General features: G+C 48.4%; 1 protein-coding gene across 1 annotated transcript in view; it reads left to right on the top strand.

Moving 5' to 3' along the window:
* LRP11 (LDL receptor related protein 11) overlaps nt 1–15094 on the top strand; it is a 34220-nt gene that overhangs the window by 8034 nt on the left and 11092 nt on the right. Inside the window, exons 3-4 of the mRNA XM_066248043.1 lie at nt 9386–9527; nt 14817–14942. Coding sequence (XP_066104140.1) covers nt 9386–9527; nt 14817–14942 — 268 coding nt within the window. The remainder of the gene's footprint in view (nt 1–9385; nt 9528–14816; nt 14943–15094) is intronic.

Below are 15094 nucleotides of genomic sequence, written 5' to 3'. Positions count from 1 at the left end.
AGTTTGAGGAAGTGGGAAAAATCTGCATTGGTTTGCTAAGGCCGCCACCACCACGTACCACAGACTGTATTCTTAAACAACAGATATTTATCTCCTTCCAGCTCTGGAGTGGAGGAGACCAAGGCCAAGGCTCCAACAGGATTGGTTTCTCCTAAGGCCTCTCCTCTTGGCTTATAGTTGTCTGTCTTTTCCTTCTTGTGTCTTCACATGGTCTCCCCTCTGTGGGGAAGCAGTGATTTATGTTCTGTTGGAATACAAACAATAATCACCCAGGCCCTGAAGACTGATTTACACACACTGATTTACTCAGTGGCTGTGTAGTTTTAGCATTGGGCTGGACCCTTGTTCAGCATGGTACCTAGCCTCCCATCCATGTAAGAGCCCTTTTTTGTGGCATCCCTTCCGTGGGTCTCCCACTCTCTGCCTAGATATGTCCAGAGATGAATGCTGGCTACCTCACGTCACATCCTATGACATCTTTAATCAGCTGTCATTATTTGGCGGACCGGATATGCCTCCCTGTTACTTCTGTGCATTGGTGCTAGGTCTTCTCTTTGGAAAAGCACTGAACACATTGTTTGTTATTCTGTGTGACAGCCCCTGAAGTCTGAAAAAAATGAGCGTCATAACTTGCAATGCTCTTCTGAGAACCCTACACTCTGACATCGTGCAGATGTCCTTTACATGACTTGATTTTCAGGCCATCTACCATCCAGCTCTTTCTGGATTTTCTCAGGTTTACCTATGAGCTTCTTAAAATCTGACACCCCTAATTAGGTGACACCCTATGTCACCTGCAGATGTGTGTATCTTCCTGAAACAGAGATCATCTCTGATGATCCAGAAATCGTCTCTACTATTAATGAAACTTAATTCACATAAACCATTTCAGTAGCTGCATTGCACGGTAGGTGCATGTGGAGTTTTCTTTTTTTTTTTGTATTTTTCTGAAGTTGGAAACGGGGAGGCAGACAGACTCCTGCATGGAGCCACCCGGCATGCCCACCAGGGGGCGATGCTCCGCCCATCTGGGCCGTAGCTCTGTTGCAACCAGAGCCATTCCAGCACCTGAGGCATAGGCCATAGAGCCATCCTCAGTGCCTGGGCCAACTTTGCTCCAATGGAGCCTCGGCTGTGGGAGGGGAAGAGAGAGACAGAGAGGAAGGAGAGGAGGAGGGGTGGAGAAGCAGATGGGCGCTTCTCCTGTGTGCCCTGGCCGGGAGTCAAACCCGGGACTCCTGCATACCAGGCCGACGCTCTACCACTGAGCCAACCGGTCAGGGCCTGGAGTTTTCTATTAGTGGGATTACCTAGAACCTAGAACCTGCTTCATCCTCTACACGTACAGCTGCCGGTGGCCTCCCCGTCTTGTCTGTGCATTTGACTTACTGAACCTGAGCGCAGGACCTCACGGTTCCTTTTTACCTGTCCGCTTTTGGGTTTTCATCTATAATAGAAATAGTTTTGAACTTTGAGTGTCAGACATATTTGTTCTTCTTCCAAGCACTGTGTCAGCTGCAAAACGAATCTCCTTTTACTGAAATCTTTGACTAAGGTTGATTAGAAAAGATCCTGGATGAGTCGATCTACCACTAAAGAGCTCCCCTGAGATGGACACAGACTGTTAATTGTCTCTTCTGCGATATGCTTTTTCGAGCGGCTAACAAACTCGCCTCAGTTGTCTAGCCTTTCACCTATACTACTAAAATAAAAGCTTTATTCCATAAATGATGAATTGCGTGTGTGAGTGTTAAGTAAAAATAATGGTAATGATTCAGCATTTAATTTGTTGAATATATTTATAAAGGAGGAACAGAATTAGACACTTCTTATAGGCTGGTAGGGCTGATGGAGGTGCCGTCAAGAGGGAAATCTGGACCAGCTCCCCAGCCCATTGTGTAGCGGTGATGGCCAGTGGACCCGAAGTTATAGAACTGTCATCTAGTGACCAAGTCTGGGACAGGAGAAACATTGCAACTAAATAAGTCTGTGTCTTATAATGGTGGCTATTCACGAATGCCTCCACAGATAAACTCTCACCCTGCAGTGACTTCATCAGAATAAAGGCATCATTGACTGAGCATCCACTCAGTGGCAGGCAATTTAGACACCTCTGTAATCCTCAGAGCAACCTCACCGTTGGTGCTTTCCCATTTCGTGGATTAAGATTGTTGTAACAAGCTGTGAAAGACCAAAATGGCAAGAGATTACGGGGTGTTGAAAAAGAATCTCCCTGGGAAGAATGTTCATATCTCATGAAATAGAAACCTGGGTGAACTGAGTTACGGAAGCTCAATCCCAGTAGGGCAGATCCACTCCACTTCTAGGGCACATTTACAGAGCTGTAGGCTTCCTGTATCACCGGCGCCTGCAGTCAGTCTGCGTTTCCTGGTCATCCTGAGTTTAAGCCTGTCATTCTCCCTTCACAGTTCCAGAGTTCCTGTCATTTCCACTCTGAGGCTTTAAGGGACTTTAAAGAACTTTTTTTTTAATGAAGTATTTTGTTTTTCCAGACTACAGGTGGCTGGCTTGTTTATAAACTGTGCCTGGTTCTTTCTAAGAAATGATTCTTGCCCTGGCCGGTTGGCTCAGTGGTAGGGCGTCGACCTGGCGTGCAGAAGTCCCGGGTTCGATTCCCAGCCAGGGCACACAGGAGAAGCGCCCATCTGCTTCTCCACCCCTCCCCCTCTCCTTCCTCTCTGTCTCTCTCTTCCCCTCCCGCAGCCGAGGCTCCACTGGAGCAAAGATGGCCCGGGCGCTGGGGATGGCTCCTCGGCCTCTGCCCCAGGCGCTAGAGTGGCTCTGGTCGCAACAGAGCGACACCCCAGAGGGGCAGAGCATCGCCTCCTGGTGGGCAGAGTGTCGCCCCCTGGTGGGTGTGCCGGGTGGATCCTGGTTGGGCACATCGGGAGTCTGTCTGACTGTCTCTCCCTGTTTCCGGCTTCAGAAAAATACAAAAAAGAAATGATTCTTTTGTTTGTTTGTTTCTTAAGTGAGAGGAGGGGAGATAGTGAGACAAACTCCCACATGCTCCCCAACAGGGATCCACCTGGCAACCCTATCTGGGGCAGATGCTCCAGCCGAGCTATCCTCAGCGCCTGAGCCCAACTCTCAGACCAAACCATCCTCAGTGCCTGGGACCATCGCTGAACCAATAAAGCCTCTGGCTGCAGGAGGGGAAGAGGGAGAAAAGGAAGAAAGGGAGGCGGAGAGAAGCAGATGGTTACTTCTCTTGTGTGCCCTGACTGGGAATTGAACCCAGGACATCTATACTCCAGGCCAAGGCTCTATCTACTGAGCCACTGGCCAGGGCCAAGATGATTCTTGAAATAAGAACTTGAAAAGCCTTCTCTTCTCAGCAGGAGGTAGAATCCTACAATGGCTCTGAGCCTGTAACTTGAAATCAGGTGGCCTGAGTTCACACGTGGTTTTGCCAGTTTCCAGGGTGAACATGGGAAAATCACTTCATTCTTTAAACCTCAACTTTCTCAATTGTAAAGAGGATAAAATACCAGATATAAGAGTTCAGCGGATGTTAAGATAGGAAATGCAAAGAGAGCACTGAGTGTATTGCAGAGCACAAAGTGGGCACTCGGGGAGAGGCAACTATTCTGGTTTATACTAAACATTTCAGGATGCAAAACATTTGTGGGGGGGCCCTGGCCGGTTGGCTCAGTGGTAGAGCGTCGGCCTGGCGTACGGGGGACCCGGGTTCAATTCCCGGCCAGGGCACATAGGAGAAGCGCCCATTTGCTTCTCCACCCCCACCCCCTCCTTCCTCTCTGTCTCTCTCTACCCCTCCCGCAGCCAAGGCTCCATTGGAGCAAAGATGGCCTGGGCGCTGGGGATGGCTCCTTGGCCTCTGCCCCAGGCGCTAGAGTGGCTCTGGTCTCGGCAGAGCGACCCCCCCCCCCCCAGGGGCAGAGCGTCGCCCCCTGGTGGGCGTGCTGGGTGGATCCCGGTCGGGCGCATGCGGGAGTCTGTCTGACTGTCTCTCTCCATTTCCAGCTTCAGAAAAATACAAAAAAACCCAAAAACATTTGTGGGGTCTTTTTGACCAATAATTGAACTAAACTACAGTCAAAATAGATTTACTTACGTGTATGATATATAAACAAGGACCTTCTAATGGCAAGGAGTAAGGGAATAAGACACTGAAGAATTTGTAGGGGGACAGTGCCTGCAAGTAACTTGTTTCTAGCTGAGGAGGCTAGACGTGGAGCAGATAACACTACCGAGTAGAAAGTGGCAAGGCTGTAAGAAAGTGGAAATCAAGTGTTACTGACATTCAGAGCAGGAGAGATTAAATCTAGCAGAGAAGAAGGCCGAGAAGGCTTTTCAGAGGAGAAAATCTTAATATTTTGATGATAGGACTCACATATTGATTTGAAAACTTTTGGTTGATCTACATCCTATAGTGCAAAAACTTTGGAATGCCTAAGAGCGTTCAGATTCCCTGTGTATTCTCTGATTACAGTACCCCGGGGCACACGACCAGGAGGCATATAAAAGGAGACTCAAGCCTGGCTTTCCCCAGAGGACAGCTGGCCATTTGCCCGTGGTCTGTGCAGTACTATACTCTTACGAACTTCCTGGTTTGGAAGGCAGAGAAAGGCAGAAGAAGCAGGAGAGCAGTGCTGATGTTTGTAGAAACTGCTTTACAGCCAGGAGTCAAGGAAATTGGCTCCTGTTCTCGGGGACTGTAGTCCTGCTCTTGGTGGGAGCAATGAGAACTTTTGTCTAATTCTCCTCTCCAACCCTCTCTCTATCTTCTTTCATATTATTGGGCATTCTCGTCACTCTTTCGTCCATTCATTTATCAAACATCGAAGTTCCTAGTCTTAGAACTTAGGTCCTGCTGGAGATAAGAAAATGATGAAGTAAGATTCCTTGTTTCAGTCATCCCAGTTAGAGAGGCCGGGATGCCCAGGAAGGGCTTGCACACAGAATCCACGGAGCGGAGTCCGTGGATGAAGTGCCCAGGAGATTAGCTTTTCCATTTCTATGTATGTTTTTGCATACCGTTAAGCGCTCAGTGTGCCCTGCCCCCGTGATTTTATATGCTGTTTCTTCCCGCTTCTGGCTCTTCTAAGCAGCTCTACTTAGATCTAAAAGCATGTTTCAGTTTCAGTATTAAAAGTGATTCTTCTCTGATGGGGTTGAGTGGGAGGCATGAAAGGGAAAGGAGGGCAGAGGAAACTGGTTGTAAACATATTCTGAAACAACACGTAGCGAAATGTGACGGGTTGTAGAAAGGAAGAACAGGTTGTTTTGCCCTCTGTTCTCTACTTCTAGAGGCTTCTAATCCTGACCAGATTTAAAGATGTACCCCGGTTTACATGGAATGTTTTGAGAGGATTTGATGAGTCAGAGAAAGGCCTCAGTCCAAAAAGATTTCTCCCTTTGTTTCCTGAAATTTCAAGATAAGCAATTTAATTGTGTTAATAACACTGGAACATTTACATTTAGAAAACTTGACTATGTCCTAGGTTACAAAGTGAGTCTCAACCAATACCAAACCATTGTTATCATATAGACCAGTGGTCCCCAGACTTTTTTGGGCCACGGACCAGTTTAATGTCAGAAAATATTTTCACGGACCAGCCTTTAGGGTGGGATGGATAAATGTATCACGTGACCGAGACAAGCGTCAAGAATGAGTCTTAGATGGATGTAACAGAGGGAATCTGGTAATTTTTTAAAAATAAAACATCGGCCCTGGCCGGTTGGCTCAGCGGTAGAGCGTCGGCCTAGCGTGCGGAGGACCCGGGTTCGATTCCCGGCCAGGGCACACAGGAGAAGCGCCCATTTGCTTCTCCACCCCTCCGCCGCGCTTTCCTCTCTGTCTCTCTCTTCCCCTCCCGCAGCCAAGGCTCCATTGGAGCAGAGATGGCCCGGGCGCTGGGCATGGCTCTGTGGCCTCTGCCTCAGGCGCTAGAGTGGCTCTGGTCGCAATATGGCGACGCCCAGGATGGGCAGAGCATCACCCCCTGGGGGGCAGAGCACCGCCCCTGGTGGGCGTGCCGGGTGGATCCCGGTCGGGCGCATGCGGGAGTCTGTCTGACTGTCTCTCCCTGTTTCCAGCTTCAGAAAAATGGAAAAAAAAAAAAAAAAAAAAAAAAAAAATTAAAAATAAAACATCGTTCAGACTTAAATATAAATAAAACGGAAATAATGTAAGTTAGTTATTCTTTCTCTGTGGACTGGTACCAAATGGCCCATGGACCAGTATCGGTCCGCAGCCCAGGGGTTGGGGACCACTGATATAGACTACAGTATTTGATCATACCATAATACAATCACAAATTAGTAACAAAAAGATAGTCAATTCCTCTGTACTGTTTTTCCCTCACTCTTCCTACTATAAAAAGGAGAACTACAACTCCCAGGCTCCCTTGAGCTCTGGCATCCAGGCAGGAACCAATGGGAGACACTCAAAACACTGACCTGAGGCTGGGAAAAAGACCGGAAAAGGCCAAGCTGTTTCTTCCTTCCTGCCGGTAGCCTGTATGGCTCCCAGCTTCTGTTGGGGAACCCCCACGTTAGCTCTAACTTACCTCAGATGACTTGAGGTTTAAGCTTGGGTGAAGCCACCTCCTATTATCCCTTCAGACCTACAAGTAGTAAGGTCCTTTATCCTTCTGAATATGACCCTCATCTGGGCAGGATTATATGAGAAATTCCCAACTCTTTTTTTTTTTTTAACATTAGAGCATTTATTCTTTTTTATGATGATGTATGATCATTTTTTACATTGGACTGATTGAAAGATACCCACTCTGTAATTTATAGAAAATTTAAATTATGTAAAAAAAAAAGTCTAAATAAAGGATCAAAAAGAAATAAATACAATGGCTACTGATAGTTACCTTTAGGGTGCTTGATTATAATTATTTTTTCTTTATTCCACATTATCAGCCATATAACTTCATTTATTTTTAATAGAAAAAAAGGTGTTAAAATCACCTTTTTTTTCAAATCAGCATTCTGTGAATAGACACCTAGAGACTAATTAGAGAAATTGCCAACTCTTGAGGAAACACTCTTAAAATCCTCTCCCTCCAGAATTGAGCGAGATATGCAAGTCAGAGTTCTGCTTTCTGTGAATGTGATCTAACCCCATTCATTTGATCATGTGTAACAGGAAAGGTCAGGCTGTTGGATTCATTTTGCTTCTCTGTGGAATTGTGTGTCGTATTTGTAATGGAAAGTAGATGGGAAAAGGCGCCCTTAACTGAAGAGCAGAGCCTAACTAAACATGTGTGCACCTGCGGTATCTAGACAGTCACAGCGCCAGTTCATTTCCTGGCCTCAGGGTAATGGTCTCATTGTCTCCTTTGTAAACGTGTGGGAAGATGACATAGATTATAAAAATGATTGTTATGATCTTCAAACCACCAGTAGAGAGCTTACTCAGTGTTGCAAGTTGGATTAGTTAACAGAAGGCAATAAATACATTTGCATTCATTGGTTCAGTGGAATCTCTTACGGAAGTATTTTGTACCACATTGTTTCATCACTATTTTTGTTTTTTAATTCAGTGAGAGGAGGAGAGGCAGAGACAGACTCCAGCGTGCACCCCGACCGGGATCCACCTGGCAAGCTCACTAGGGAGTGATGTTCTGCCCATCTGGGATATAGCTCCATTGCTTAGCAACCGAGCTCTTCTTAGCACCTGAGGTAGTGGCCATGGAGCCATTCTCAGCTCCTGGGGCCAACTTGCTCCAATTGAGCCATTGCTGCAGGAGGGGAAGAGAGAGAGAGAGAGAGAAAGAGAGAGGGGCAAGAGGGGGAGGGGTGGAGAAGCCGATGGGCGCTTCTCCTGTGTGCCCTGACTGGATTCGAAACCGGGACTTCCACATGCGGGTCCAGCACTCTATCCACTGAGCCAACTGGCCAGAGCCACATCACTCTTTTATAACTGATTTACTCCCAAATGCCTTACATAGTTTAGAAGCCACTGTTGGAGTGAATAGTTAGATATTCATATAGATAAACATATATAATGGTGAGTGTTTACACTGTATATGTGTACATGTGTGTGTAATTTAGTATATATAAACAAACCCAACTGTGTTCCTTGACACTAGATCCCTGTGTGGGGAGATGGAGTTGAGTTACAGTGGCAGGCTGAGTCATGTGCTGCTGGCTTGCCAGAGGCCAACCATCAAAGACTAGCAGATCTTGTTTTGTTAAAGATAATATTTTTCTTCAAGTTACATACTGGGTACTTGTGTGTGTATGCGTGTGTAAATATGTATACATTTATCCTGACTCTCAACACCTCAGAAATGTCTATAAAGTACTTTAAGTCCTTCCCAGGGTCATATATAGGTGAGGAGATGTCTGGCAGTCCCATCTAGGTGCTCAAAGGGAAAACATCCATCTTACAGTTTTATATATTCTAAATATCTGATTTCAGAAAATAAAGCCTTTGTTCACTAAATCAATAAGAAGAGCTAGGGGAGGGATATTTGATCTGAACAGAGCTAAGTTTGAGTGCACCCAAGGTGTTGAGGGTGATGGCCATGGTCTGGATCCAAAGCTGGTGTTTTCTACATCAGAGAGGAGGAGTCTACGAAGGCAGAGGGAAGCATCAAAGCCCAGGACAGGGGATACTCTGTCCTTCGAGCTGCAGAGTTGGAAGAGGCTTCCTCAGGTCTATAGCTGTAGTTTGACACTGGTGGGTTAAGAGTTGACACCAGAGACCCAGTGACTCGTTTGCCTTCATACAGAGCTCTGGCATAGCCTGGGTGATGACAGTGTCCACATGGATGGTTCTTCCAGCTCCCTAATCTCATGGCTCCTCTGGTCCCTGAAAGTCTCCATTAACTTCATCTTCACTTCTCTCTTATGGCCGAACTCAGCGTCCCCATCATGCCACCTTACAGATCTCTTTCTGATCAGTAGTCTACCTCTCCTCTTCTATTCCCTGGGCAGCAGAGCCCACAGCTGCTGGCCTTCGGCAGCTGAGGTCTTCTTGTCTGCGCTCCGGTGGGCCAGCCTGGAGGGAGCTTCTCTAGCTCACACCACCCTACTCAAGGCTGCAGGGCCCAGTCAGCACATCCCACCATGGCCATCGTCTGCCACCACGTTCCCTGTCCCAAGAGCAGTAAGTAGTGGTGTAACCGTAGTCCATTGCTATCCCCAGGCAGAGGTCCTAACTGCCCCTTCCTTCCCTTGCAGCCACGTGGACTGTGGTGGAGGGAAGGTTTCCAGGGGAAGGGGGTGTCAGGCCCCAGTCCCACTGGAGCTCAGGTCTCCTGACCACTGCAGTGACTAAGGAAGAGACAGGATGGGCTCCAACTGGGGTCGTACACTGATTTCCTGTTCAGGACCGTGATGGACTCCTAACCAAATGTGATGTTTCCTGTTTGGGTGGCAGGTGCCTCAGTCAGGAACCCTGAAGCTGTCCCACTTACAGGAAGGAACGTACACCTTTCAGCTCACTGTGACGGACACTGCCGGGCAGAGGAGCTCCGACAACGTCTCGGTGATAGTGCTTCCCCAGGCCTTCTCCAAGGAAGGTGAGGAGAAACCCCATCTCGCATGCAGCGGCCACAGACCCCAGACTGTTTGCAGAAGGATGGGATTGGATTGGCCGTATATTCTAACTGTGCATTCTATGGGGTTCTTCCATTTTATTTTTGGGTGATGTTGAATGAGAGTCTCTGCTGAAAATATGATAACAAAAGTAGGCTCCATCATGCTTCAGGCCACACAGCACTGCTGGGTTGGGGAGAGGAGACTGCGTGAGCCGGGGGGAGGGGCAGTGAGGCCCCCCTCCCCTTCACTCAGTTTCCTAGGAGACAGTCATTGGGCTTTTCCAGGAGAGGACCTCTGATCTGTGCGTTCAGGAGTACAGCAAGGAGTACATTTAAGACAAATTAAAGTATAGAAAGTGCGTGGTCAGTTTTAAAGGGCTATTTCAAACTATTTGTGGACACTTGACACATGCACAGGTACATTAAGAATGTAGCTTCCCATGAGTGTGACGGTGCTCACGTTCTGTTGCACAGTGTAAACTCATTTATCTAATTTCTGTGTGCGTCTTACTTTCCCAAACATCTGCCTTTCTAAGATTAGCTCATCAGGTTTAAAAACTTTATTTATTCATTTTAGAGAGGAGAGAGAGAAAGAGAGAGAGAGAGAGAAGGGAGGAGCAGAAAGCATCAACTTCCTTATGTGCCTTGACCAAGCAGGCCCAGGATTTTGAACCAGCGACCTCAGTGTTCCAGGTTGAAGCTTAATCCACTGCGCCACCACAGGTCAGGCTAGCTCATCAGGTTTAAAAACGTATGGAACTTGGCAGCATTAAAGACACAGGAATGTAGCAGAGGGAAGCCCCACTGCCCACTGGGGAAGTGCTGAGATTTTGTGTGTCCGAGACGCCTGTTATTCAGCTGTGGAGTGGGGCCCTCCCTACACCTACACCCTGTCCCCATCCCGGTGCAGAGAAGCTGCACCGTCACTAGCCATGGGCCAGTGTCCCCATCCCGGTGCGGAGAAGCTGCACCGTCACTAGCCATGGGCCGGTGAACTGGCAGTGTGTCTGTGACATCCTTGATTCTCAGTACTGGGATGGTAGTTAAGCCAGCAGTTAGAGAATGACGAAAAAGATTGAAATATGACTATGATGAACTTGTGTAATTAATAATCTTATTTTCCACCAAAGACTTAGAGAACTGAAAGCAACATCTGTAACTTGAGACTTGAAGTTCTCATTTAAACATTCCTATCAAGAAAATTATTTATTAGAAAACCCATCAAGCTCAGACTCACAAAAGGGAAGAAATGGGTTCACTTTCTGGTGTTGGCTAGTGATCGAGCGAAGGGGGCGTTTACACCGCAGACTGCCACCCCCCGCCTCCGAATGTAGTGCGGGTTTATCCCCAAACCGTGGCCACAGGGCTGTTCTGAGGACTGAGCGGGTTCCATACATGAATCCTGTCATGTGTAATGTTTGTATGAGCAGAATGTGCCAAGTGATGATGGTGGCTGAGATCTGGACCAGCGGTGCCCCCGTCCAAGGACAGGGTACGTGCTAATGACGGGCAGGCTGCCGTGCCTTCTGTGGGCTGCAGTCTGAGCTGCTGGGTTGGCCCGCTAACATTGGGGGCCTGGGCGCTGCCCCTGCTCCGGCCCACTACTGACCCTTCCCTGTGTGCTGTACTTGGAAAGAAAACCTCTGTGCTCGTGTGTTCACTGAGTAAACCATCTGATGAATTGAAAAGAGAGAGAAGGCAGTGAAGGAAGCAGATTCCAGACTCCTAAGGACTTGGCAACCTTGGTAATCTGCCTTCCCCAGGGAATCCGAGCAATCCAGCCAAGGTCTAAACCAGGCGTCCCCAAACTACGGCCCCGCGGGCCACATGCGGCCCCCGCCACACTTCCGGAAGGGCACCTCTTTCATTGGTGGTCAGTGAGAGGAGCACTGTATGTGGCGGCCCTCCAGCAGTCTGAGGGACAGCGAACTGGCCCCCTGTGTAAAAAGTTTGGGGACCCCTGGTCTAAGCTGACTGGGGAGAGGGGTGAGCGCTCATGGATGGGGTGGACACCAAGCTGCTGCCCCCTGCAGCTCCAGGGGCAGGAGGGTAAGTGCAGCCGTCACCCAGCCCCCATTCGAGCAGGCCCTGTTGATTTATTGCAGCTGCCCAGGGCCAGGCAGTTGCTCAAAACTGTCTGAGAGCCTGCAGGTGCTGGGCATGCCCCAGGGCCTCTGGAAACCTGACATTGGCTCCAGCCCGCCCCTCCCCAGCAGAGGATGGCTGGGCCCTGAGGGCTGCTCTGGCGCGCAGTGCTGGCCTGGGCAGGGAGCCAGTCAAATGCGGGTTCAGAGAGACACGCATCATGGGAGAAGACAGAGAAACCCTGTGGTCCTCCACGGAAATCAGGAGGGTTGCTTTGTGCGGCCGAGGTGTCTGTGCCGATACAGGCAGACGGCCGACACCTTGCGGCCACTTGTTTGTCCTGGTTGATTTACATGCCAGTGTTCCAGGCCCCAAACGTAAATTGCCAGCTGTACATTTCTGGCCTTTCTCCAGGATGATAAAAAGTATTTGAAGTGGCAGACAGTTATGGGAATCACTTTTTTTTTCTTCTTTTATTTCTGAAGCTGGAAATGGGGAGAGACAGTCAGACAGACTCCCGCATGCGCCCGACCGGGATCCACCCGGCACGCCCACCAGGGGCGACGCTCTGCCCACCAGGGGGCGATGCTCTGCCCCTCCGGGGGGTCGCTCTGCCGCGACCAGAGCCACTCTAGCTCCTGGGGCAGAGGCCAAGGAGCCATCCCCAGCGCCCGGGCCATTTTTGCTCCAATGGAACCTTGGCTGCGGGAGGGGAAGAGAGAGACAGAGAGGAAGGAGGGGGTGGGGGTGGAGAAGCAAATGGGCGCTTCTCCTATGTGCCCTGGCCGGGAATCGAACCCGGATCCCCTGCACGCCAGGCCGACGCTCTACCGCTGAGCCAACCGGCCAGGGCCGGGAATCACTTTTTGCTGAAAGTCTTCATGGGTATAGGTCTAAGGTATGTAACTTTCTAGAGGGAGTAAAATGCTGTAGAAGTAACTGCCCTCTGGAGTTCCTCACTGGTTGGACAGGAGTAACATGCTATGAATTCAAGTTCTTAAAATACCCTGTGGAGACGTTGACAACGAGAGATGGGGATCAAGATGTGTTTCTCCCCTCTGTTGTGAATATTGATCTTCCAGTTATTAGAGGCCCAGCTGTCATGGTAACCAGGGGTGGCACCTTCTGGGGTAAACAGATAAGCACGTACTCCTGTAATAATAACTTGGTACAGTTTTGGATACAGAGGCTGCATGTTTTTAAGCTTTGAGGAAAAAAGACCTATTCAAAGAGCAAGCCAGCAAACACTTTCTATATTCAGCAAGACCATCTATAGTCATGGTCTCCAAATAGAATCCCCCACAGATGGTCAAGACATTTTAGGATGGGAAAGAAGACACCAGGATTTATGTTTTATGAATTTTTAATCTTCTCCTTTAAGTTCTCAGTATATTTTATAACATGCACAATATATTAGTATAGTAGTACATATTATTTATAGACTGGAAATGTGTGTTCACCAATAAATTATTTATTGATCAGGATGCATGGTCAGAAAAGTTTAGGGGCCACTCATCCAGAAATAGGTGGGTAAATCTGGATCTATCTCCAAAACTACCGAGGAGTAAGGAAAACCGTGATGAATTTAGGGTTTTTACCTCATGAACTTAGGCAGTGTGAGCAGCAGCTGTGTCCTGCTCGCTGTCCAGATCCACTCCTCTTCCTCCTGACTCCTTTCCTGTGATGGAGCAGACTGTCCTTTCTAGGTCCACGTTCGCGGTCACTCAGATGGGTTCCTTTGCCCATCTGGAAATTTAACTGCTTCCCAGTGGAATATCATCAGTTGCTACGTTCCATGTCCTGAGAGAAGTGTGTCGTTCACCCTGTCCCTGGAAAATTAAGGAACTCCTTACAATCTTCTAGTCTGAACTCTGATCTGCATTCCAACTGTCAGGAAGTTGTCCAGTTGTTATGTAGCAAAGTCTAGTAAAGTTGGCTTAGTCTGGAGTCAGGGAATGCCTTTTGAGACAATACAGTGTAAAAAAAAAATAATAATAAGAGGCCCTGGTCCTGTTGGTTGCTCAGTGAATCGAGTGTCATCCCAGTGGGCTAAAGGTCGTGAGTTTGACCGCCAATCAACGCACCTACGAGAAAGTCGGTGAATGCACAACTAAGTGAAACAGTGAGTTGATGCTTCTCTCTGTCTCTCTCCCTCCCCCCCTTCAAATTAATGGCAAGTTTTAAAAAGAAATAAGAGAATACATTGTGGCCTCTATGAGTTACACTGTAGATCAAAGATTTCTGAGAGTTCCAAAATGGGGACAATTTTCTTATTTAAAGAAAATAAATTTATACTAGCTGGTATGTAAAGATTCTGTTTATTCTTTTTTTTTTTTTTTTTACAGAGACAGAGAGAGAGATAGACAGGGACAGACAGACAGGAACGGAGAGATGAGAAGCATCAATCATTAGTTTTTTGTTGCGCGTTGCAACACGTTCATTGATTGCTTTCTCATATGTGCCTTGATCACGGGCTTTCAGACCGAGTAACCCCTTGCTCGAGACAGTGACCTTGGGTCCAAGCTGGTGAGCTTTTGCTCAAACCAGATGAGCTCACGCTCAAGCTGGCGACCTTGGGGTCTCAAACCTGGGTCCTCAGCATCCCAGTTCGACGCTCTATCCACTGCGCCCCCGCCTGGTCAGGTGATTCTGTTCATTCTTTACAGCACCAAGGCGGCATGGTAGTGAGCAGACGGTGTTCCACAGTAGAAAGCTAACCTCAGTCAGAATGCTTACTTAGGACACTAGGATGGAAGACATAGCCCATAGAAAATGGTATACTGACTGGAACATGGTCAGCCGCCCAAGGGCTGTGCAGGCGTGCAGCTGAGGGGCTGGTGGGATGAGGAACTGACGCAGACTGAGCCGGCTGAGGGGACACCCAGGCCGGGACGGGGCAGACAGAGCTGCTGCTGCTCTCTTCCCGCCTCTTAGGCGTGTCGGCGTGGGGAACAGCCCCAGGATGAAGCTCATGGTGACTCCTGGGAATTAAGTCAGGGGGTCCCAAGAAGAGACCCCCACTAAGTTTCCAGAACCTGTGGCTCTGGCTCTGACTGTTAGGTGTGTCCTCGTGATCTGCATCTCCTTACACACGCGCATGTCATCACACGTTTTGTTTCTGTTCGTCCTGACGCTGACGCGGTGGGCATCCACTCTCCCGCTGACGTGAGTCTTGTCTGTGAGCAGGGTGCTTGAAGGTTTGCTCGCGCTACCACTTCTTCTGCGACAATGGCTGCTGCATTGACATCACACTGGCTTGCGATGGAGTGGAGCAGTGTCCCGACAGATCTGATGAAGCTTTCTGTCAGAATCGTGAGTCAGCCGTGTGACTTTCTGGGCTGGAACGGGAGACTGTCTTCTCATAATAAATGCAAAGCCAGTGTAGCTCTTTGTCTGCCCAGTTTCAAGTGTTACTTTATGTGAACAAGCTTTGCCTTAAATTAAGCAGCATTTATTATGAGTCC

This window comes from Saccopteryx bilineata, chromosome 12 (assembly GCF_036850765.1).
Source record: "Saccopteryx bilineata isolate mSacBil1 chromosome 12, mSacBil1_pri_phased_curated, whole genome shotgun sequence".
NCBI lineage: Eukaryota > Metazoa > Chordata > Mammalia > Chiroptera > Emballonuridae > Saccopteryx > Saccopteryx bilineata.
The sequence above is the reverse complement of the archived record's forward strand: the minus strand, read 5'-3'. Positions and strand labels throughout refer to the sequence as shown.